At 41.9% G+C, this 22,321-nt stretch overlaps 1 protein-coding gene across 2 annotated transcripts in view; it reads left to right on the top strand.

The window, feature by feature from the left end:
- The window catches only part of LOC146551536 (protein jagged-2-like), a 49,816-nt gene that overhangs the window by 18,677 nt on the left and 8,818 nt on the right, over nt 1–22,321 (top strand). Inside the window, exons 4-21 of one of the 2 annotated variants that reach the window (XM_085256320.1) lie at nt 6,079–6,333; nt 7,050–7,110; nt 12,629–12,759; nt 13,549–13,668; nt 13,794–13,907; nt 14,046–14,159; nt 16,052–16,165; nt 17,423–17,469; nt 18,025–18,198; nt 18,298–18,448; nt 18,560–18,724; nt 19,010–19,123; nt 19,649–19,762; nt 19,853–19,966; nt 20,067–20,183; nt 20,399–20,426; nt 21,224–21,309; nt 21,905–22,018. In XM_085256320.1, coding sequence (XP_085112446.1) covers nt 6,079–6,333; nt 7,050–7,110; nt 12,629–12,759; nt 13,549–13,668; nt 13,794–13,907; nt 14,046–14,159; nt 16,052–16,165; nt 17,423–17,469; nt 18,025–18,198; nt 18,298–18,448; nt 18,560–18,724; nt 19,010–19,123; nt 19,649–19,762; nt 19,853–19,966; nt 20,067–20,183; nt 20,399–20,426; nt 21,224–21,309; nt 21,905–22,018 — 2,133 coding nt within the window. The remainder of the gene's footprint in view (nt 1–6,078; nt 6,334–7,049; nt 7,111–12,628; nt 12,760–13,548; nt 13,669–13,793; nt 13,908–14,045; nt 14,160–16,051; nt 16,166–17,422; nt 17,470–18,024; nt 18,199–18,297; nt 18,449–18,559; nt 18,725–19,009; nt 19,124–19,648; nt 19,763–19,852; nt 19,967–20,066; nt 20,184–20,398; nt 20,427–21,223; nt 21,310–21,904; nt 22,019–22,321) is intronic. The other variant, XM_085256321.1, reaches the window with a different exon arrangement.

Raw genomic sequence — 22,321 nt, 5'->3', positions numbered from 1 at the left:
TTTAGTGCCAGGGTTCTCAAGGTGTGTCATGTGGGTCGATGACGGCTCTGGGGAGCTGCTGTACATCCACAAGGGAGCTTTTCTTCTCATTTTTCAGCTTCTTGTTCTAGCTATAAAAATCTTCTTAATATTCACAGCTGGTGTCAAGGAATAAAGAAAAAATGCAATAAAATGCTTATAAACCTTACAAAAAAATGGCTGTTCCTAACATAAACCACCGTCACACAAACAGATGCATTAGAACAATTAAAGATGATGTGTCACTCTAAATTTGAAGTTCATTATTAAATCTTGAGAACCCTTGATTCAGTGGCTTTAGCTTCATTTTTGTTCCACGCGTGCAGGAACAGACGCAGTGAGGAGAAAACTCCTTGAGTGAACCATTCAGCTGAAATTCAGTCCAATTTTATTTATATGAGATCAGGAGTGTAGCTGAAGGGAGGCCTGAGTAGCACCACTCCTTTCCCTATTTTCTGGGTGTTGTCAGCCCGTATCCAGACTGTATTTTGTTAGCTACATACGTGATGTTTTTATGCCACAGGAACAGCTCCTTACTCAATACATTAACTTTGTGTTAACTCATGATGGAAGCATTTATAGGTTTTCCCATAGTTAAGCCAAGATTTTACAATGTTAACCAAACAAACAAACACTTAGTGATAGTGGGGAGGAAAAAAAGCTCAAGACGAGTCAGGTCACACAGCCATCAGATGAGACATGAATAGCCGTGCAGACAGTAATGACAGTAAACACTTAGCAGGTCGGTGAGCCAGTAAGTGCAGATCAGACATAAATGCAGAAAAGGAAGAAAGTGAGCAAACCTCGGGCCAGAGAAGATGTAAACTTAATGGGATGCAATACTAGCATATGGATATGGATGCATAGCTTTAAAAGAGAGGAGGTGCTCGTCCATAATGTGAGGATTCCCAAACAGCTTTGGCTTTGTTTGCATCTAATATTGAAGGTAAAATGACCTTTTCACATTAATTTAAATGAAGATGACTGCTATGATCAACCACACACGTACACACAAACTGTGTTACTCTACCCTTCTCGGGGTCACCCAGGCTGTTTATGCCTCTCCTCTATATTAAGTCTGTGAGAGCATTGCCTCGTTAAGCCATTAATTGCAGACCCCCACCCCCACTTTTCGCTACCTCCTAATTAGCATCCTGGCAGCTGTCTGGCTACTGCACGCCACTTGGTTATCACTGTGACAGGCTGCTATGGCTCAGCGTGGACGGTGATTCGAGTACTTTTTAGCTTGCTAGATGTGATGGTGCAGCGGCAGGAGGGGGGTGCTTTACTTATCCCGGGAGGGGAGGCGTGTATTCTAAGGTAGTGACAGGCAGTCAGGCATGCAGGAGGTGCTGATGTGTCGACCGCCGTGTCTTGTCTTGCAGAGTTGGTCTGAGTCTCATTGCATGATCATAGGTTTCAGTCCTGAATCTGTCAGTTAGTCTGTCAGCAGTCGAGGGTCCTGTCAAGAGAGAAAGCTTACAGTTTGGGCTTAATTATAGGTCAAACTGGACAAACTAAAAATAGATATTTAATGATATAATGAGAAGCCACCACAAGTGTCTTTCCAAAGCTGTTTGGGGATTAAGTGTTGACTTCTCGGTGTATCTGCCTACTTTCGCTTGTCTTTTCTGCCTCCGTTTTGGGATTTCCTACATTTTCGCGACGCACGTCAGAGAGCAGGCCCAAACCTGCAGCATCCTGCTGTGTGTGTGTGTGAGAGTGGAGCAGGTGGAGGTGGAGCAAACATTAGTGATAGTGTAGCATAATTATAGAGAAGGAGAAAGTTCTCATGTGCCCAGGCGTGCACAAGAATAGGAATCTACGTAGGGATGTCCCAATCAAGTTGAGCTTTGCCCAGGAGCCCAGAAATGAATGCTTTGAATATCTTCCAACCCAAACCCTGTTTACTCTGTACTGTATTTTTTTTTTTCATGTGTAAAGCAGTTGCATCGTCCTTGGAGTTTGGTTAGGGATCTGCTGGGGTGGTGAAATCTGAGCATGATTTAGGCTGTCCCTCTTCATTTCCAGCCTCAACAAACTGCTAAGTTTAAGTACAGGGACTGAGGTCGCCCTTCCAATGAGTGGACAACCTCCTGAGCCACAGCCAGCCCTAGTCATGCGGGTTGGCCAGAGAGGTGGCCAGACTTCAGTCTGTAGTGGCCATTGTGTAATAAACAGTGGTTTGATTAATTAATCTACTGGTTCTTTTTCAGATTTGGTCTGTGGAATTTTTGTAAATGGTCTAAAATCTTATAAAAGCTTTTATTATTATACATTTTTTATTACTTTTATTTTACAGTTCATTAAACAGCAAGCATAGTCAATTACTTTATTATTTTCTGCTACTTATATCATTATGAATTGATTATTTTTAGACTGATGATCATAAAAAAAAATCCAAATTCAAACCACAAACTCTGGTTGCTTTCGTACAGAGTCTTCGATGGTAAGTCCACTGTCATGACTCACAGTCAGGGGATAATTAACATGGCTTACCTTTGTTTAATTCAGAGTAATGAGAGAAGTATTGCTCTTTTCCCAAAATATCTAACACTTTATCAGCAGCTCATCACTTAAACAACAACATTAAAGTGTGACGTGTCTCAGTGTGTCGATTTTTCCTCTCAACTTCTGGTAAATATTCTGAGAGCATACGAGGGGAGTTTCCTCGCCTGCGTTTCAGTGTATGCATGAACAGGCCTGGGCTGCAGGTTGCAGAGGCCTCAGGAAAAAGAAGGCCTCGCAAAGGTTGTTTATGTTTCAGGAAGCCCCCCCCCCCCCCCCCCCCCCCCCCCCCCCCCGCCTGTTTCAGAGCAAAACAGAAAAGCCTTGGGAAAAGAGGGCTGAGATGTTATTGAGCATCAGAGCTGGTGCATTGTTGGTGTATTGGGGAAGAATTATGAATTATGCATGTCAGACTGATTGGGTGGTAGTATGAATGATGCTAAAACACTGGTAGCATTCTCTAGAGATAAGCTCAGCTTTGGTCCTAAAAGTATTAAAAATACATCAGCCAGCTGCACGTCTGGAATGGAGATGACGGTGGTTTTTTGAGGTTCCCCTTTAAATCTTGAATGTAATGGAAACCTGCAGAGGTCTCTGCACGTATAGTGATGATTTCAACTTTAAAAAATGGATGATTTGCTTCTTCACTGATGGGAAATATCAGTGAGTCTTTTGCTAAGTTGTGCCAAACTATTAACTGTCATCGAATAATTTATGATAAAGTTTTGGCAATCAAAGGAAGGAGTTGATTTAGTGCATTTTTTGCCCTTTAATTTGCCATTTAACTCAGATCTGTCTGTAGTGCCAAGCAGGTGACAACAAATCCTCAGATGAGAGGACTGCTCCATTAATATTTATGGGAAAAAAACAGGTTTATTAGAGTTGCCTTAAGAAGGTAGGGAGATGACAAATGGCTGTAAACGTTAGGTGGTACACCTGGAGGAAGATGGTTCACAAAGGAAAGTAACTCCTTGCCAACCAGTTAGCTCATGGTTTCACTGGAGAATGTAAGAGTCACGTCACTCAGCTGGCATTCTTTCTCGGTGTTCTGTTTGTTGGTGTCTTTAAGCAAGAAAGAAAAGTTGGGACAGACATTGCAGAACTTTTCTGATTCTGATTTTTGTTATCAGCTCAGCTGTAGTCACAACCCCGTGTCTTATTCAGACAATTGGTTTGGAGAAATTGTGAGGAAACAGGTGTAGATTTTGCAGACTCAAACAAAAAACAGTAACAACAACTTCTGCAAAATGCTAGATGTCAGGTAGAGAAAGAGGTCAAAGTTCAAAGACCCCCAGCCCCTCTTAAAGCTCTCCTGTCCCATGAACTGTGTCGCACATTGCCTGACAACTGAAACTGTTGGACAAAGCCATCACTCTACATTTTTAAAATTAATTCCTCTCTTTGAAAGCAAAGACAATCGTGCTGCTCTTGACATGATCAGCTGCTCGGATCTGAAGCCCCTCGTTGTTTATATAAGCTGGTTTTTAAATGGCCTTCCCTCGCCTGCTCTCCCTAGTAACAACGGCCCCTCTTAGTGTGTCTCCTCCACTACAGAGGGAGCTCATGATTGGTCTATATTTTTATATCTAATTGCTGGAGATGAACAGCAGTGAGTGAGTGCCTGGGTGTTTCAGGTGGTGGGTGTGGGACTGAAATCTGTGGCAGTGTGTTAACTCACAGTGAGCCTCAGTAAATCAGGACAGTGTGAAAATGGATTCTAGGTCTTTTAGCTTTTCAGTCATTTTTCTACACTGTCTAACTTAGGAAGTTGAGCTATTGTAGGGTAAATGTTGTTCACAAATATATTTAAGGTATTATATTACCATAACTATTGACCATAAATATTTTTTAAAAAGTTATTTTATAAACACAACTTCACAGTCTTATTCTTCTGCCATGACTAAAGAGGTGTGAAAAGTGGCTAAATCCAGTAATGTAAAGGTGGACATGCCTTCCTGCTGTAATCTAAAGTCAGTATGGGAATGCTTTAAATGTGCATTACTTTTAAAGGCCAGCAGGGGGTGTCACCTTTGCTGCCTCTGATTGTAAGTTAAAACTATGAGAAAATTACCCCACTGCTCACTTGATGTGTGACCTGAGTAAACACTCCCCTGATGAGTTTATGGTCTCAGTCTTTAGTCTCGGAGCTTATTTATTGCAACACAATGTTCCTTTTTGTAAATAATGTCACATATAGGCTAAAAGGGGTTTCTCAGCTCAGATCTACCCATGACTCATCACAACTTAAAAAAAAATACATTGCATTCTAAGCTAGCAACAATGACATGAACTGAGCGTGAGTTTCAAGAGTGTCTGACACTTGAGCTGAGACAGCTTAGATGACTATATAGATCTCGAAACATGTATAAAAAAAAGCCAACCACATCCCTATTCCAAAAAGGAAAACTCAATGCTTACTTACTGAATGAAAATCTGAATCAAACATTAAGGTGTAGTCCTATCTCTGGGGCTTTTTGTTTTTTGCATAGATAATTTGCATTTTTGGAAGGAAAAGTTTTGCTAAACTAAAGGCAACCCAAGTTATAATGGAAACATATCATTAATAGCATTGTCAGCATTTAGCTTATGAGCCAGGAGAGAAAAACGAGTCTTTCAGTCCATCTCCACCTTGTCACTCTCTAAAAACATGAGAATGCAGAGAAGCCTGCTGGGTCGTGGTGCTTCTGTTCCTTGAGAACGAGCTAAAGGGCCTTTCCTATGTCGCCCTTCCTTGCCTGTTCCCCGTCTCTTATTATTTCCGGCCTGGCTCCGATGAAGTCGAGCTGGATATCCTGAAAGTGGGTGGCAGGAGAGGAGGGGGCCTGAAAAGCATTTCACCAAGCAGGAAAACTGAAAAAGCATTTCGGTTATCAAGCCCTCGCAGACCTCGCTTGTGCTTGCTTAATTTTCCGATTCTTTCACTCTTTTTCCTCAACTTTTATTTTTTCTTTTACCACATTCTTGATAGAACAGAGTGAAGCTTGACCAGAGGTTACACCTCAAAACATCAGATCTTTTGAGCATTTCTGTGTTTTTTGTTCTTTTTCTGTATACATGAAAATGAATCACTACTTCAACTTTTCCTAGACTGCGAAAGGAAGTCTGTCCACGTATACCATGTGAGGCAAAATTTGAACTGCATCACCAGTTGACAGGCTTTGGATTTTTTCACAGTACAAGTTGTGACTGTAGCAAAGATAATCTGTCAGGAATTAGTGCACATTATAAACAGCACTAATGACGGCACTTGATTTTAGCCAGTTTAGCGACAGGAAAGTTAGTCACGGAGTACCACAGGGCTCTGCACTGGGGCCTCAAGAATTCATCGTTCAGTATTGTGAACCTTCCATTGCTATGCAGTTGGCAACCAGCTATATTGACCTAAAAAGCTGGGAGAGATAACCCTGTGAAAATCGACTGACGTTGTTTCCATGAGCTGCAGGTTTTTTTTAGTTAAAAGGAAAAATTGTCCACTGAGTAAATAACAAGCATAATTTGTCATAGCATTTTTTTAACATCTGTTTCTGTATCATCTGTTTTTGCTTTGTCCAGATGATGAGCTACTGATAGTGCGCAGCATCCACAGAGGAATGATTAACCCTGGAGAGGAGAAACAAGTGGTGGAATATAAAACTTTGATTGCTAGTATTGGCTACACCATCCGTGTGCGCTGTGATGAAAACTACTATGGCACCAAATGCAATAAAGTATGCCGTCCACGCAATGACTACTTCGGCCATTATGTGTGCGACCAAACTGGAAACCAAGAATGTATGGAGGGCTGGACAGGGCCTGACTGCAACAAAGGTAGGAAAAAATATATCAGTCAAAGTGCAAACAGTAACACAATCTACCATGTAATAATGTTAACAAGAAAATAAAAATAATTAATCCTTAACTAATAATTAACTAAATAATACAATCTAAACCTTAAATCTTCAGTGTCATAACCAGTTAATAATGTATCTATTTCTCACTATTTCATAGTGAAATCGCAGCACTTTTTATGGGGGAGTACTGGTATATGTGCAATGAATCAAAACTGTCTTTTAGAAGCTCTCATTGGCATCATTTTCCACTTTGTTTTTAAATGTTTTTTTTTAATTACTTACCACTTTTGGAAAGCCAAAAGCAGCCAGGTTCAAATAAACACTCCTCATCCAAGCTTACTGTGATCACGTGGATCCTCAGTTTTTCCTTCCTTATTGCCCTTTTTGGATGAAATTCAGAAGTTCACGGAAATTCGTGTCAAATGTCACTTTGCAAGAATGTGAAGAATGTCTGGAAATTCCTGCCATTGCTGAAGGCACCTTCAGCTGTCTTGACAGTTCATCCATCTATTGTCACAACAGTTTCTCTGCATTTTCACGAGCAGGGAGGGCTAAGGAAGGACATTTTAATGACTGAAAGCTCAAAAGAATTCAAATGCTTTATGTTAGCTTTATTATGCTTTTAAATAAAAGAGTTTTTCACAATTTTTGGACAAATCCATACATGTCGTTTTCTCTTTTCCTTCTCAAAAGCCATCTGCAAACAAGGCTGCAGCCCCATCCACGGGATTTGTAATGTGCCAGGAGAATGCAAGTAAGTCACCTCTAGTTTTTTTTTTCATGCACCTCTTTGTTTCTCTTACGGCATTGTTGTCAAGTGATGGAAAATATGTTCTTGTTTGGATGGAAACCCCATCACCACCACCACCACCTCCAACACATAGGGAGTTAATGAGAATAACAGTCCTGACACAACAGAGTGGTGAGTGGGTGAGGGGGTTGTTAATAACATACCAAGCAGCCTAACCCCGCATCACTCTTAACTCCCCCATCCCAGTCTGATGCATTGCCCCCCATTCCTCCACCTCCATCCCTCAGCTCCACTCTGATCCAGAAGCTATTGTTCTGCTTCCTGTTCTAAAGCTGGCCTGCTCTTGCCCGCACACAGAAAGAGAGAAAGCAGCCTGTTTTTTTTTGTTTTTTCTTCCATGTTTCCTTCCTCATCCTTCTCCAGCAACAGAGAGGCACCGTACCTCCCCGCAGTCCCTTCCCTCCACCACCCTCTTCCAGTGTCTGGAGCCCACATCACCTCTTCCTATCCTGGATCTTGTTATGGCTGGCACTCTTATGTTAGGAAGTGTGGATTCCGCGCACAAAGCTACAGACAGCAAGCGGGGATAAAGACAGGGGGCATTGAGGGCAGTGTCACTGGTTGCTCATGGTAACTCAAATTATAGGTCAATACATAGTCTGTGAGTACCTCGAATATAAATATATAATAAGGTAATGAAGTCCATTTACACAAACAACACAAAGTACATGAAATAAGAAATACCAATTACTTAAATGACATTTTACGTGTCAAAACCAAGAGAACTTACCTCACTACAGATAACCTTCATTATGCTTTGGTTGACACAGGCTAAGGGACATGTCATCGACCCCCTGACAATCTTGAGTCACTAGGAGAAAAAAAATGTATTTTTCTGAGTGGTTCTTGTGGCAGATTGCTGGTCACTAACAGACGCAGTCACACGTCAGTTTCTTGAAAGATGTCGATTTGTCTGCATACCTCAATCTCATAAAAAAAGAAAGTGAACAATGATCATCTTCAAAGTAAAAGATTTGGCTGACCACAAGTTTAAAAAGTTGTGGGTTGAATTTTTACCTTGAGGAGACCATTTTTCATGTACGGTATACGTGACAACCTGCTACTGACCAAACCAATCACAAGGAGGTTGTATATATATACATGTGACCAATTTCATTTTCTCCAACTACCAGCAACTCTCAGAAAACATTTTTAAACCAGTTGGAGAACACACACTGTTGTCTAGCGATTGGCTGTACTTTACCTGAGTAATTTAGCCTTGATAATTCATTGGATGAATGTTCTATGAGATACCAAATACAACAAATCAGAGATGCTACTGCTCCAAAACAAATTGTATTTCATGGCTCCCGTGTGTTCATGAAAAGTATTAGACCAGTACTTCTACACTAGCTACAGTGTTTTTGCTTAAAGCAACAAGCATTCAAAAAAGGCTGATGAAGCGTTTACAGTTATGTGAACAGCAGAGATGGCAGCAGAGAGATATTTAGATTTGATTACATTTGGAACTGAACTGTACATTTAGACAGAGTGGAACACAAGCTTTAAAAAGCCAAACTACACACACACACACACACACACACACACACACACACACACACACACACACACACACATAGTGCCAAGTATTTGGAAACATCAGAAGAGCAGCATTGACAGAAGGGAGGGAGGGAGGTTAGGGTTTTACACTGTGGCAGGTTTGATTAGGTTTGATGAGGCTGACATTTCTCATTGAAAATGGCCAGAGGATTGTAAGAGAAAGCAACACCCTGGAATGTGCCTCAACATGTGATTTGGAGCTTCGTCGCCATCAGGTGCGCACATACGCTCAGCGCTGAGAAAGAGAAGAAGCAAAAGAGAAAGAGAGAGTCGGGGGATAGTTCACATTTATACGAACACATAACAAAACTGTAAGCCTAACTGTGTGAGAATAAAACTAAAACAGACACACCTGACAATAAACGTAACACTCTTGAGCACAGAAAAACTGATATGAAATGAATTATGAAATGAATTGCATTAGAAGGATTTATTTGTATTATATATCAATGTTAAGGTTGAAATGCTGATCTATGTCACAATTTATTCAGAAGAAAAACAAACAGTCTCTTGTCTATCACACCAACTTCGTACTTTAGCCTTAATCGATCTTTAATTTAAATTAATCCACCTTCTAAAACAAGGTATTTTAGCTAACTATGCCTTCTCTTTAAGCCAACTTTCTTACTGGATAATAGCAGGTGAGTGGGGCTCCTGTGAGACTAACCTACTAAGGGTATCCCCTGTCTTTGACATCATACAGGTCCAAGAGAAAAAAAACTGTATAAAACTTCACGTTTAGAGCAGTCTGAAGTCTTCTCATGACCTTTTGGTTCATGGGGATCACTTGCGTATACACTGCCTTCATTACTTGAGGTAAAACATAATTAGCCCCCTTTCAATGGAGTCAGTGGAAAAGTCTTAAATGGATCCAGCCACTTCCACTTTATTTTGATGCAATGAAAATTGTGGATGATACAGGCCCTTTAATTAAAAATCCAATTTCACCGTTTACAAAACACGTAAATCTAATAACGTACAGGGAGGATCCGTTTATTCAGAAGACAGCCACCTAAGCCGCAAATATGCGCCTGTCAAACGTTACAGTGTGGCTCAGCCTGTGGTGTCAGGTGCAAATTGATTGAAAGCTCCATAAAAATCACACGTAATGCGATCTCGCAAAACAAACGGGCTTGTATTAATATGATTCAAATAGAAAACCGTGTCAGGGCGAACGAATACCGAACAAGTTAGAGCGAATGTGATGTCAGAAGAAGTATTAAACCCCGATTCTTTTGTCCCCATGATAGAACAGAGAAAACCCGACTCATAGCGGTCAAAACATTTTATATTTCAGAGAGGAGGAAAAAAACAGAAGAAGAAGAAGTAGTTACTGGGTTAATGTCTGGGAAATTTTGAGGGAAGAGAAAAGAGAAAGAAACAGGGGGAAAAAAAGCATCTCAGCCTGGCAGAAGGAAACTAAAAATGTGTGTTTGGTATCTTGTTTCTTACACACAGCGCATTCACAACCTACGCTCCCTCATGTGACACTACTAAACATGTAGCTAGGCAACAGCAGGCTAAGTCCGTCTGCTGGATTTGGGCGCGAGACTTGCCTGTAAATAATTCAGCGGTCCCACACACGGACACTCACACACACAGCCCCCTCTACCTCGGCCCACCGTCCCGTCTTCAGGGTGTGGTTTGTCTGAGGGGCAGCGGCGGAGCGTGGGGTTTTGTGGTAAAGGAGGGATATTTTAGGCCCTGGCTTGGCCCCCATGGCCCCCTCCATTGATGGGACAGCAGCAGCCCAGTGACGGTGCTTGTGGGTAATGCCACCCTTGGCCTGTGGCTGCCCGAAACCATTTCCCTGCTCTCCCACACTGCAGCCAGACAGGCTGTCCGCTCTGCCACCGCTGACAGTGTGCAGGGCACTACTGCCAACCGCAGAGCCGGACAACACTGCATACAGTAGTAAACAATACATAGCACTGTCTCCCAGACACACAAACACACACATATGCATAAGTGAATTGCAAATACAGAGCGAGATCAGATGAAAATTGCAGTCATGCATACAGTTAAAAACATTTCTACTTGCAAGTTGTGCATGAGACCAAACTGTCTGTGCATGTTTTGATGTAATCAGAACTTGGTCACTGCTCCATTTCTTTCTTTGTTTTAAGTGTGCCTCTGTTTGCCTGATACCACACACAGGTATTCCAAGCTCATTTAATAGGAAAGGCCACCAGCTACAGAAAATATGTTGTTAGCATTTTGCATGAATTGAGTTTAAAGACCGTTAGAGCAAAATTAGAAATTAGCTACCATAATAAATGTGATCCTGGGCTTTATTCTTTTGGTTTCTGATAGTTTTCCTGGACGCCAGGGCCCAGTCACATTTTTTTTTTGAGTGCTGTCCCGTCTGTCATTGTCCCAAAGTACTACAGCACATCACAGCAGGCTACAGAGACCCATTTCGCTGCCTTTTGGTCTTTTGGTCGGCTTCCATTTTGAAGTGTTCGTGAGAGTCGAAGGAGAGGAGGGCTGGTTGGGTGGGGAGGTGGGTTTTGCGGGCCCCAAAATAGCCCCAACGGAGAAATGACAGGACAGGTGGGGCAAGGTTACCACTGGCCTTGGAATAACAGAGCGCTGCCATATACCAACAGATTAGCTAACCCTGTGCCTGCCTCTGCTTCGAGACGACTAAGCCTCGTTCCACAAAAAAACACCCGTTCCAAGTTTGCCCTCAAGCCACGCTCACGGCACAGGAAGAGGGCAGAGAGCAGACACGGCGTGCATGACGTCTGTGTGAAGAAATGCACAAAACAAACAAAATGGGCGGGCTCTTAGAAGGTCACTTTTCTCTTTTATCGACAGTATTTTGTAGATTACAGTATTGCCTCTGATAATATAAGTCGTATTATACACCAAGGAAGGCTTTAACTCTAATAAAAGTGCAGGTTTTTTTTGCTAATACTTAATACTTGGGAGTTTTGGACAAATATGTTGGCAAAATGAACAATTTGAAGACTTCTGATGAGACTTTTGGACTTTTATATTAGCAGTGAAGTCACATTTCATATATAAGTGCTACAGCAGTAAGACATAAGCTAGTTTTGAATAATTGACCTGAAACTTTGTAGGAAATGTGAATGAATGTGCACATGAAAGTAAGCATGACGAGATATTTGCAGACCCACACACACAACACACTCAGGAATGTCCCCTGGCCCTGCATGTTCTAAGATTAGGAGTGGCAGCAAACATGTCACTCACCTCGATGAAGATGCTTTGTCCTGCTGTGGCGTTCAGCTGCAGTGTCACAGTGGTAATGTGTGGCTGAGTCAAGTACAGTGATGTTTGTACTTGCTGACCCTTCATGTATGCAGAATTCTTCCCTCTCTGAACTCCATAAATTGCCCTTTTTTTGGCACCCGGCAGCATCCCTCGTGTTCACCAGCCATGTCCCACTGGCACGATGGCATGACATCAAGTGCTCCTCTGTGTTTCCCGACATCGTAGAAGTATTAAATGACTTTATTGTTATCAATACGTAACTATCACTCTTTCTCAAGGCTAAATCCTCCTACCCCCCCCCACCCTTTCCCCTCGCATTTTTAAGCGTGTCTGTGTGCCTGATGCTCCCTCAAGCTGGTTGTGCTATTAAGAACACATTCTTATTGTGCGTGTGAAATAAGAGGCACTTATTTTGCTAATAAATACACTCACCCACTGTTTTCCCTCTTCTATGTGTGCTTTTTATTTATTAGTAATGGCACAAGTATTTCAGTCCTCAGGAGCTTAACTGTCTGTAACCAGTTTTCGGGTTCATATTGCTCCTGATTGAGGAAAAGAAAGAAGCGAGGAGGCAAAAACAGCTGCCCAGGTGTGCTGTCTGTATCAACAGCAAAAGTATTTGGTAATTAAAATAAGGACATTTCTTTTCTCTGTGTTGCAGGTGTAACTACGGCTGGCAGGGTCCGTTGTGTGAGGAGTGCTTGCCATACCCAGGCTGTGTTCATGGTACCTGCAAGCAGCCCTGGCAGTGCAACTGTGAGAAGAACTGGGGAGGCCTGCTATGTGATAAAGGTCAGAAGTTAAATATGTTTTCTAAGATCTAAGATATCCATCTTTAACATAGCCAGAATTTCCAAGACAAACAATCCTTATGGTTATTTATTACAGACGCTAGCTCTGACGGGACCATGTTAGTCAACACAGGATTCTTATTCTGTGTGCACTAATTGACATGTGGCAGTATACCTCCGTTTTGTGGGGAGGGCGGCAGCATATAACCTGAATAGAATTAATTAAGTCAGAAACAACATGAATAGCGTGAAATAAGGAGCTGGGTTGGAGGTGGGTTGACAAGTGGCTTGCAGAGAGAGCGACTGCTTAAATAGATGCTCGAGGCTTAATTAAGCTGTGATCTTAAAATTAGTCAGTAAATAAAAAATGTCTTTGGGTTGTAGTGATCAAAGAAAATATAACTGTGACAACAATGTGAGCAGACATAATAGGTACCATTTCAGTTGTCCAATGTCTTGGAAATAAAGAAAACCTGTTGCTCCTGTAGGACTGTGATCCTTTGTTGTTGGATTCATCTTGGCCTCATGGTGAGACTGGTCAGGATGCAGGGTAGTGAGATAGAAATGGAATAAATTCATCATTTTGTAGGAAAAAAGTGATGGTGGCTGATGTGTTTTGGAAGTTAAAGAGCACAGAGATGCAGAATAATGACACCTCAAAGTATTTAATTATTATTTTTTGGTCAGGGAGGCTTTTGTACGTAACAATTTTGCTGCTAGTTATCTATCAGATAGCTTCTCCCAGAAATATCACTTCACACACACACTTTACTGTTCTGTCTCTGTGCAGATCTGAACTACTGTGGGACCAACCGGCCCTGTAAGAATGGAGGAACGTGTATGAACACGGAACCAGACGAATACCACTGCGCCTGTCCGGATGGCTACTCTGGCAAGAACTGCGAAATCGGTCAGTGTCTAAATACAACGCACCAAACATTTAGGTTCAAAGACCTTTGCTTTGGGCCACAGTACATTTGGGACAAAGCTCCAAAGAAACATAAAAATCAATTAGACATTTGACTTTCTTTTTAGCGGAGCATGCCTGTGTGTCTAACCCTTGTGCCAACGGAGGGACGTGCCACGAAGTCCCTACGGGGTTTGAGTGTCACTGTCCTGCTGGCTGGACTGGGCCAACCTGTGCTAAAGGTGAGAGGTGCTAAACTGTCTAGGTATTTCCCAGGTATGGCAAATATTACTTAGATGGATACATATAACTATAGTTTTCTGTACCACACTAAGTACTGTGGCTGTGATAGTAGCTTTAACATACGTCTTATATTTCAGACACTGATGAATGTGCCTCCAGCCCCTGTGCTCAGGGCGGGACATGCATCGACATGGAGAACGGCTTCGAATGCCTCTGTCTTCCACAGTGGACAGGCAAGACCTGCCAGATAGGTATGTCCGTCTGTCTCCATCTAATGAATGATGTATTCTAAAGAAAGAGAATCATCTCATTTGAGCAGCTCTTTTTTTTTTTTTTTTTTTTTGACTGCTCAACATCATAAATTGATGTGTTTTTCAAATTAAATTAGGTGTCTTTCAGGTAGAAGCTTCATAATATTATATAATTTTAATTTTAAAATCCTAATTTGAAAAACCACTGCATGCTAGATGATATGTGGTGAAGCCAATGTGTGTGGCACCTATGGTGAATTCCATGCATCCACACTTGCGCGCAGAGTTACAGCATATCTAGTTGTTTGTTTATCCTGCCACATCGTTTAACCAGCAGTATAACTGCAAGAGGCCCACTAATTTCATGTGTGTGTCTGTCTGTGCATGCGCATGCCCAGCGGAGACGCTCTCCGAGCATCGTCTGCAATTTGAGCCAGGTGACTTGAGTAAAGCTAAAAATAACCCCCCGCCTGGCAACTGCTAGCCTTGGGACCAAATCTACTCCACTGGGGGGTTATCTTTGGCTCCAGACTGGCCGTAACAGTGGAGTATATGCGCTACGGTGAGGCAACGCCCCAGCATAGCGGAGCCCTCACACCCTCCGGCTTCAGCCAGGAAACACTTTATAACCTGTAAACATACACAGGGAGCAACCGAAATGCAGCGGCTTGTGTTACGAGTCCTGTTATTCTCAGAGTGCTTCTCCTTTCAGGGAGCAGGGTGGTACCTGTGGGAGAGGGAGATGAAGTGAACGGGTGCTTTAGATCGGGAGGAGGCTCGGGTTTTGGGAAGGGGTTTGGGGTGTTTAGTTTCAGCAGGCTAACAGGTGCCGCTTACCTCCTGGGAGTAGTATTAATGCACTGTGTGTTGGTTTATAGTGGGCAAGGCGGCACGGTGGGAGCGGCGAGCGCTGCCTCTGAAACTGACCACTTGGAATGCCGCAGGTTGGCCCTCAGGGAATGCAAAAGAGAGACATTAACCCCTAGGGGTGGGGATGAGGACAAAATGGCAGGAGTAGGGGGAGGCAATGGAAACCAGTGGAAAAGTAAACACCCATCCAGACATGAACTTTACTTTATTACCTAGTACACATTACATTTATTTCAGTGTTCATTTATTTAAATAAATCAAGTGGCTTTATTGTGATTCCAACCATGTGCGGTGGTACAGTTCACAGTGAAACGAGACAACATTCCTCCAAGACCATAGTGCTACATATGACATATAACAGACAATCAACACAGGACTCCATAAAGTGCAAGTGTGCAAAAATGGCAAAAACACAAAACAAAGACAGTGCAACACCAGACAGAACAGAACGATACAGACAACAATGACAGTGGGTTGTGCAAATGACTGCACACTGTGCAAAAAGTAACTTGATGTGTCATATATATATATATATATATATATATATATATATAATAAGTGCAGAAAGCTGTGAGCAATACAGGAATTAAATTAAACTTGTGCTGTGGTAGGGCGCTACTGAAGTGTTTCCAATAACCATCAAAGCACCAAAATTGGTTTTGGAGACAGCTCCAAACAGGTCTACAAACAGCGTATGCCCAGTGCGGATGACAACCATAAATCAAGGTGTTGGAAAGAGTTACCATGAGTCAAATATTGCAGGATAATTCGCAGCACTTTGAGTTACCATGGAGCATTTTTTGTTCCTGAAGTCTGCGTTTAAAGCCCGTAAATGAAATGAAAAAAGAAAAAAAAACAATTCACATAAGTTGTCGCTAAAAGGGAAGTTTGGGAAAGACCTTCGATCTTTGGCCTTCATTTCAGTGGGCTGTGTGACAGGAGGCTGTGCTTGGTGACGGGCTTTCTGAGCAGGTTCTTGGCTTTAATTCATTTTCTCTGTGTCTCTCATCTCCATTTTTCAGATGTAAATGAGTGCGCGGGGAAGCCGTGCCTCAATGCTTACGCTTGCAAAAACTTGATTGGTGGATATCACTGTGCCTGCTTTCATGGATGGGTGGGCCAGAACTGTGACATCAGTTAGTATCAGTCCAGCAGATCATTAGTCTTTAGCCTCTTTCCAGCTACCTGTAGAAAACAGAGGTGAAACAGGGGCCTCTGTCCAGCCAGCTTCTTTTCCACTGTAGCAGTAAATCAGTGTTTGTTCTGATAGATGGTTTCTCATGAAAATCTACATCATGTAATTCCTATTTCAAAAATAATAACCAATTTTTCAGGAAAAATGGTCTTTCTAGATGCTTACTACAAGCACTGACAGCATAGCAATATGCTATTAATATCTATCGATATCAAAATTGCTAGCAAAATTCTAGTAAATTCCAATATAATAGGTAACATCTTTTAATATCTGAACATAGTATTTACTGCAGTTTTTTTTCTTTTCCCGAAATAAAGAAAAAAATATCTGCACAAAAAAGTCACACGGGGCCTTAAAAGCATGTGAGTTTTAACCTGTTTTTGCATATTTTCAGCAATTTTATTGCCACCAAATTTTTTTCTTTGGCAAATTGATTTAATTAATCACGTTTATTAAAGATATATTAAAGAATTAATTTATCTTTGACCTTTAATTTTGGAAACAGTCCAATCTCTAAGCTCAGTGGTAAATTTAAAAAATATTGGCAAAACAATCAAAACTTCACCTTAAAATCTTCCAACAGTAGAAAGTACATGTTCATATTATGTGACCAAAACATTTTGACTAGAATTTCCTTATGCTTTGGTGACACAGGTGTGCTAGCAACAGAATGAGCTGCTGTCCAGTATAGTCCTTAATAATTCATATGTATATAGTATATTTTACATTGTACACATAAAAGTCAAGAAGAGTTTATCTTCTTAGAAAGCACAAAAAGAAAAACGTCTACTGAGAAATCCAGAGATTTGCAGATGGCAGTGGAAGAGAAGCTTGTCGGCCAAGGAAGCTGGGCTTTAGCTGTATTCTGTCTCTTATATACCTCCCTTATGGCTGTGTACCTGCTACACACTGGCTCACTCTTCTAAAACTACAATGTTTTCCCAAACTATCAAACTTTTTTCTTAAATTGCTTAAACTCTTTAGGGTTAGCTTTTTTCCCTCTGCAAGTTAAATTCCGTTGCACATTCTCACAGCTCATCTGCACCTCTGAATCTGCAATTCTTCCAGGCATGGAAAACTTTGCTTTGGTTTCATCGACCACTTTCCTGTAGCAGCTGCACGTTACAACACTGTTCTGCCCATTTTGTCAAAGTCGGTTTCAGATCTGACATTTTTCTTGTGATTGATTATTCAACAGACGTGAACAGCTGTCACGGACAGTGTCAGAACGGAGGGACCTGCAAGGTGAGACTTTTTAGTTCAAACATAATGAGGTCTTTATTGATTTTATTTTTGATGTGATGACAGCAACGGAGAAGTAACATGCTTCTTGTCAATCATCCAAGTACCTGTCACAACATAAAAGAATAAGCTATTATGACTTTGAAAGGTTATCAACATTCAATGACTGAATGAGTTTTTGTGTTTTGTTAAACAAATAAAAAACAAAACTTCAAATATGGACTTGGGTTTGGATTTGAAGCCTGTTTCAGATAAATCAAGAATTAAAGAAAATGCATGGCATTGATCCAGTAAGTCAAGTAAGCTGCATCAGCCTCCTGGTTAGTTTTGCATGTATTAGCTAAAGAAGGTGTTGAGCTGTTTCTTAGTGAAAAACAGTTTTTTCCTTATAACCTGAAATCAGTCACTATTTGTGATGTGCAACTTACCCTTTCCAAATGTCACAGCAGTTGTCATGGTGAAAGCTTGAACATATCTGGACAAAAGTGACAGTTTAATTATCCTCTATAAATAAAATGTGTCAGCAGACACTTTGATGACTTCTTATCTTTATACCAGGAGTTGGCCAGAGGCTACCAGTGTGTCTGCCAGCCAGGTTTTGGGGGTCGGCACTGCGAGGTTCCGAGGAACTGGTGCAGTAGCAGTCCATGTAAGAACGGCGGGCGCTGCCACACCCTCCTGCACGGCTTCATGTGTGAATGCCCACAGGGCTTCACTGGAACAACGTGTGAGGTAAGGACTAAATCCAACTTATATAATATGCAGAAGACAGTTTGATGTTTTTGCTGTAGTTTCGTTTCACAAATGCATTTTCTGTTTTTCTTCCTGAAGTTGCAGAACAACCCCTGTAGCCCAAACCCGTGTCAGAACAAGGCTCAGTGCCACAGCCTGACCGGTGATTTCTACTGCAGCTGTCCGGATGACTATGAGGGCAAAACCTGTTCAGAGCTCAAGGACCACTGCAAGACCAACCAATGTGAAGGTAACCCAGCATCTTCACATTTTTAAAAAATGTACTCATCAGAAAATTGTGACAAATAATTCCAAAGTGTTCCCCTTGCTGATCATCTCTTTTTCATTTCGTTACCCCAAGTGATTGATAGTTGCACTGTTGCCGTCACAACTAACGACACTAAAAAGAGGGTGTGGAACATCTCATCCAACGTGTGTGGACCGCGTGGCCGCTGCATCAGCCTGCCGGCTGGGAACTTCAGCTGCTCCTGTGATCCGGGATTCACTGGCACCTACTGCCATGAGAGTGAGTCATTATTAGCTGACCCACCCACCCACACACACACACACACACACACACTGACTATATTTATCATCAGTTACCATCACTGGGAACCACATAATTCTTACGGTAATTCAAACTCTCACTTCAGCAATCATGTCTGTCTTAGTTTGGTCTACTTAGTTTGGTCTACAGCAGAAGGAAGAAAGAATCTCAATAAACAAAATGTAAAAGACAAAAATCAACAGTTTTGATCTTTTCTTGAAAATTAACAGGGTATTAAAAGAACTCTTCTCTCTTTGCCTGCAGACATTAATGACTGTGCATCATCTCCGTGCAAGAACGGAGGCACTTGCATCGATGAGATCAACTCCTTTAAGTGTTTCTGCCCAGACGGCTGGGAGGGCAGCCTCTGTGATGTTGGTGAGTATGTGTAGGTGTGTGGCAGAGGAGTGGATTTTTCTCAGTGTTGGTGTAGCTCAACAGTACAAGCTGTAAAGGAGAGCCTGGCTGAGTCATGCAGATTATGAGTCACAGCCATGGGAGACACAAGAGGAATGATGAGCAGTTTGAGGATCTCGCAGAGGACTAGAAGATTTGAGATAAATACAGGTGTAAAATGTAACAGTCAAGCCAGCTGACAGACTCAAAATCTATTTTGTGGCTATGTGCTTACAGACAGTGCACACATTTGCAGATGACAGTCTATATTATATTTGAAAGGAAAAGGGTTAGGTTTAGACAGAAGTAATTTATTGGTGAAATAAACATTGACAGTTTTGAGTGCAAAATACTATAATCTCTGCCAAGACTATGCCTGGGGCTAGAGAAGCTTGAGTTTTTGCTGAAGAGTTGAACCAAACTATTATCACACGTTATCTGATTACGTTAGGACGGTAATCAGTAGCTAAAACGAGTGCACTGAGTTGCTGTCTGACTCTTTTCCAGACGTAAACGAGTGCAGCAGGAACCCCTGTCAGAATGGAGGCCAATGTGTCGATCTGCTTAATGACTTCTACTGCAACTGTGTAGACAACTGGAAAGGAAAGACCTGCCACTCACGTAAGTTCAACATGCGAGCCAACTCATTAAATAGACACTTTGCATTGCGTCAAAAGCTTAAAATCTTTTCCCCATGCCATCTCGGTGTAGGCGAGAGCCAGTGCGACTCCACTACCTGCAGTAACGGGGGAACGTGTTATGACCACGGAGACTCCTTCCTGTGCAGCTGTCACTCAGGCTGGGGTGGCAGCACCTGCAACATGGGTGAGACACCAGCATCACTTTTGTTTCACTGCAAAAACACAGAGTTACATTAATGATTTATAAAAAAATTTTTTTACTGTGTTTTATTTGTTTTTTTTAGCCAAGAACAGCACCTGTGATTCAGGTCCTTGCGAAAATGGAGGGACATGTGTTGGAGGGGGAGACGCCTACACTTGTATATGCAAAGACGGCTGGGAAGGACCCACATGTTCACAGAGTATGCAAAGTTTTGGGTATTTCTTACATTCTCTTACTAACCAGGATACATGCAGATACTGTGTGTTTAAAAAAACGTATGTCTATATACTGTTATAGCATCAGGATAAAATCAGTTACATATGCTTTTTATACATTTATACAACTCACTCATTCTCACCTATGGATTATGACAGGTTTCAAGTTTTAAAGTTAATTATGTCTTTCCTCTTGCAGATGTTGATGACTGCAATCCTCATCCCTGGTAAGATATGGAAATATTTTGCCCTCTAATGATTTTTAAAAATGTATTGGTGCTACAATATATCAGTATCTAAGGAAATCTGTATGTGATGTGTTTTTGTTAATGAGTTTGAGGTTGTTGGTTGGTTGGCTACACAAAACAACACATTTTATAATTTTTTTGTTTTTTGCAATTTATTGAAAAAATGAGGAGTACGCAAACTGTTGAGATCTTGGGATTCTCTACATCAGAGAGGCTACCCTGGACAAAAGCCTTCCCTCCCCCTTGCCCTCCCCTTCAATGACTGACAGGTGGATTAGTGGTGGTTTTGGTTTTTTGGAGAAGGCGGTGGATGAGGAGGGGGAGAAGTGCAGGAGAGTGTGAAGTGTCACCCCTCTGACCATTCACCGACCTCGACCTGGGAAACATTGTAAGGAGTGAAGGTGTTGAGGGGTGTTTGGGGGGGCTCGGTATGTGGCCTGGGCAGATTTACATATGAAGCCTGGACATTGATCTGGGCTCAGCTTCATCCTGCTGCGCCTGAGAGGCTCTGCAGACCCACAGAGCAGAGCGTGGGATAAATCAGGACTACTAAGCTACACATATCTACCCGTTCACCCATTTTCCAGCTATGCGTACATTTTCTTATCTCTTTTGTGTGTGTGGGCGGGGTTATATGGGTCAAATTAGATTATTTACTTACCAAGTACAAAAAAAATTCAGAGAGCTTTTGTTAACATCAAAAACTGAATATTTGTTTCTAGGTTAAATCCACTTTTGATTGACTTGTTTGGATCTGTCTCCTGTCTCCTTTGTAGCTACAACGGTGGCATCTGTGTGGATGGTGTGAACTGGTTTCGCTGCGAGTGCGCTCCAGGATTCGCTGGACCGGACTGCCGCATCAGTGAGTCCCTGGGAACTGGAAGGGGGCATGAGGCTGGGGTCAGATGGGCGGGGGTTCAGGGGTGAAAGGCCGCAGCGAGGGAGCGTGAGCCGATTGTTTCAGGGCGACAGATTAGGAAGCCTTTCAGGAAGACCGTCTTAACCTCTCCCCTCTGCACCGAGCGAGGTCAGAGCTGAAGTTTGTCAGACAGGTCTGTGCGCTCTCCCGTGGCCCTTCTGGGAGAGAGCTCTTCAGAAAAAGCCCCCGCTGAACCAAAGCGTTCAGCGTTATTCTTTTAAAGAGTTTAAAACCAAACCGGTATTTGAGACGTTTTTTTTTTTTTTTTTTTTTTTAAGTAGAGAAACACTCAAAAGAGAAATGCAACACTGAAAGAAATATCTGTACTTAAAAATATTTTTTAGTTCTTAATGTTTTTAGGTTGTAGTTTTCAACTATAATCTGAAAAGTTTTTTCTAACAATGCCTACAATGCTTGCTTTTTAAATAAAGCACTCACAGTTGTTACAGTGAGTCACCGGGACTTGTCTAGACTGGTCTATGGTGGGCATTAGAAGTTTAATAATTCTCTGCACGCTGCCTGCGGTTTTCTCTTTCAGACATCGATGAGTGTCAGTCGTCTCCTTGTGCTGAAGGTTCGACCTGCATGGATGAGATCAATGGCTACCGCTGTCTCTGTCCTCCAGGACATGCTGGACCTCGCTGCCAAGACTGTAAGTACAATAAATAGCTGTTTATAGAGGTTCATAAGATGATGGTTTAGACGTAAACCAGATTTGAATCATTTTATTAAAGAAGACCTATTATGCTCGTTTCCAATATTTCTTTGCTTGGACCTTTTATCAGAGTAGCTGTTTGTTCATTTTTCACAAACGTTTGTCTTTATTTAGCACCCTTTGTGTGCCCTTTGGGTCTGAAGCCTATACGTAGATCCCTTGGCCCTCTATTTAAGCTCCCTGTCTTCTGATTGGCTGTCCCCAGTAAACACAAGGTCTTAAAAGCAGGAGGGGCTAAGA

Source organism: Mchenga conophoros, linkage group LG19 (genome assembly GCF_057382185.1).
Source record: "Mchenga conophoros isolate Kocher_MC1m ecotype Shallow Benthic linkage group LG19, M_conophoros_male_GT1.1, whole genome shotgun sequence".
Lineage (NCBI taxonomy): Eukaryota > Metazoa > Chordata > Actinopteri > Cichliformes > Cichlidae > Mchenga > Mchenga conophoros.
Note: the sequence above shows the minus strand (reverse complement) of the source record. Positions and strands in the feature narration are given on the sequence as shown.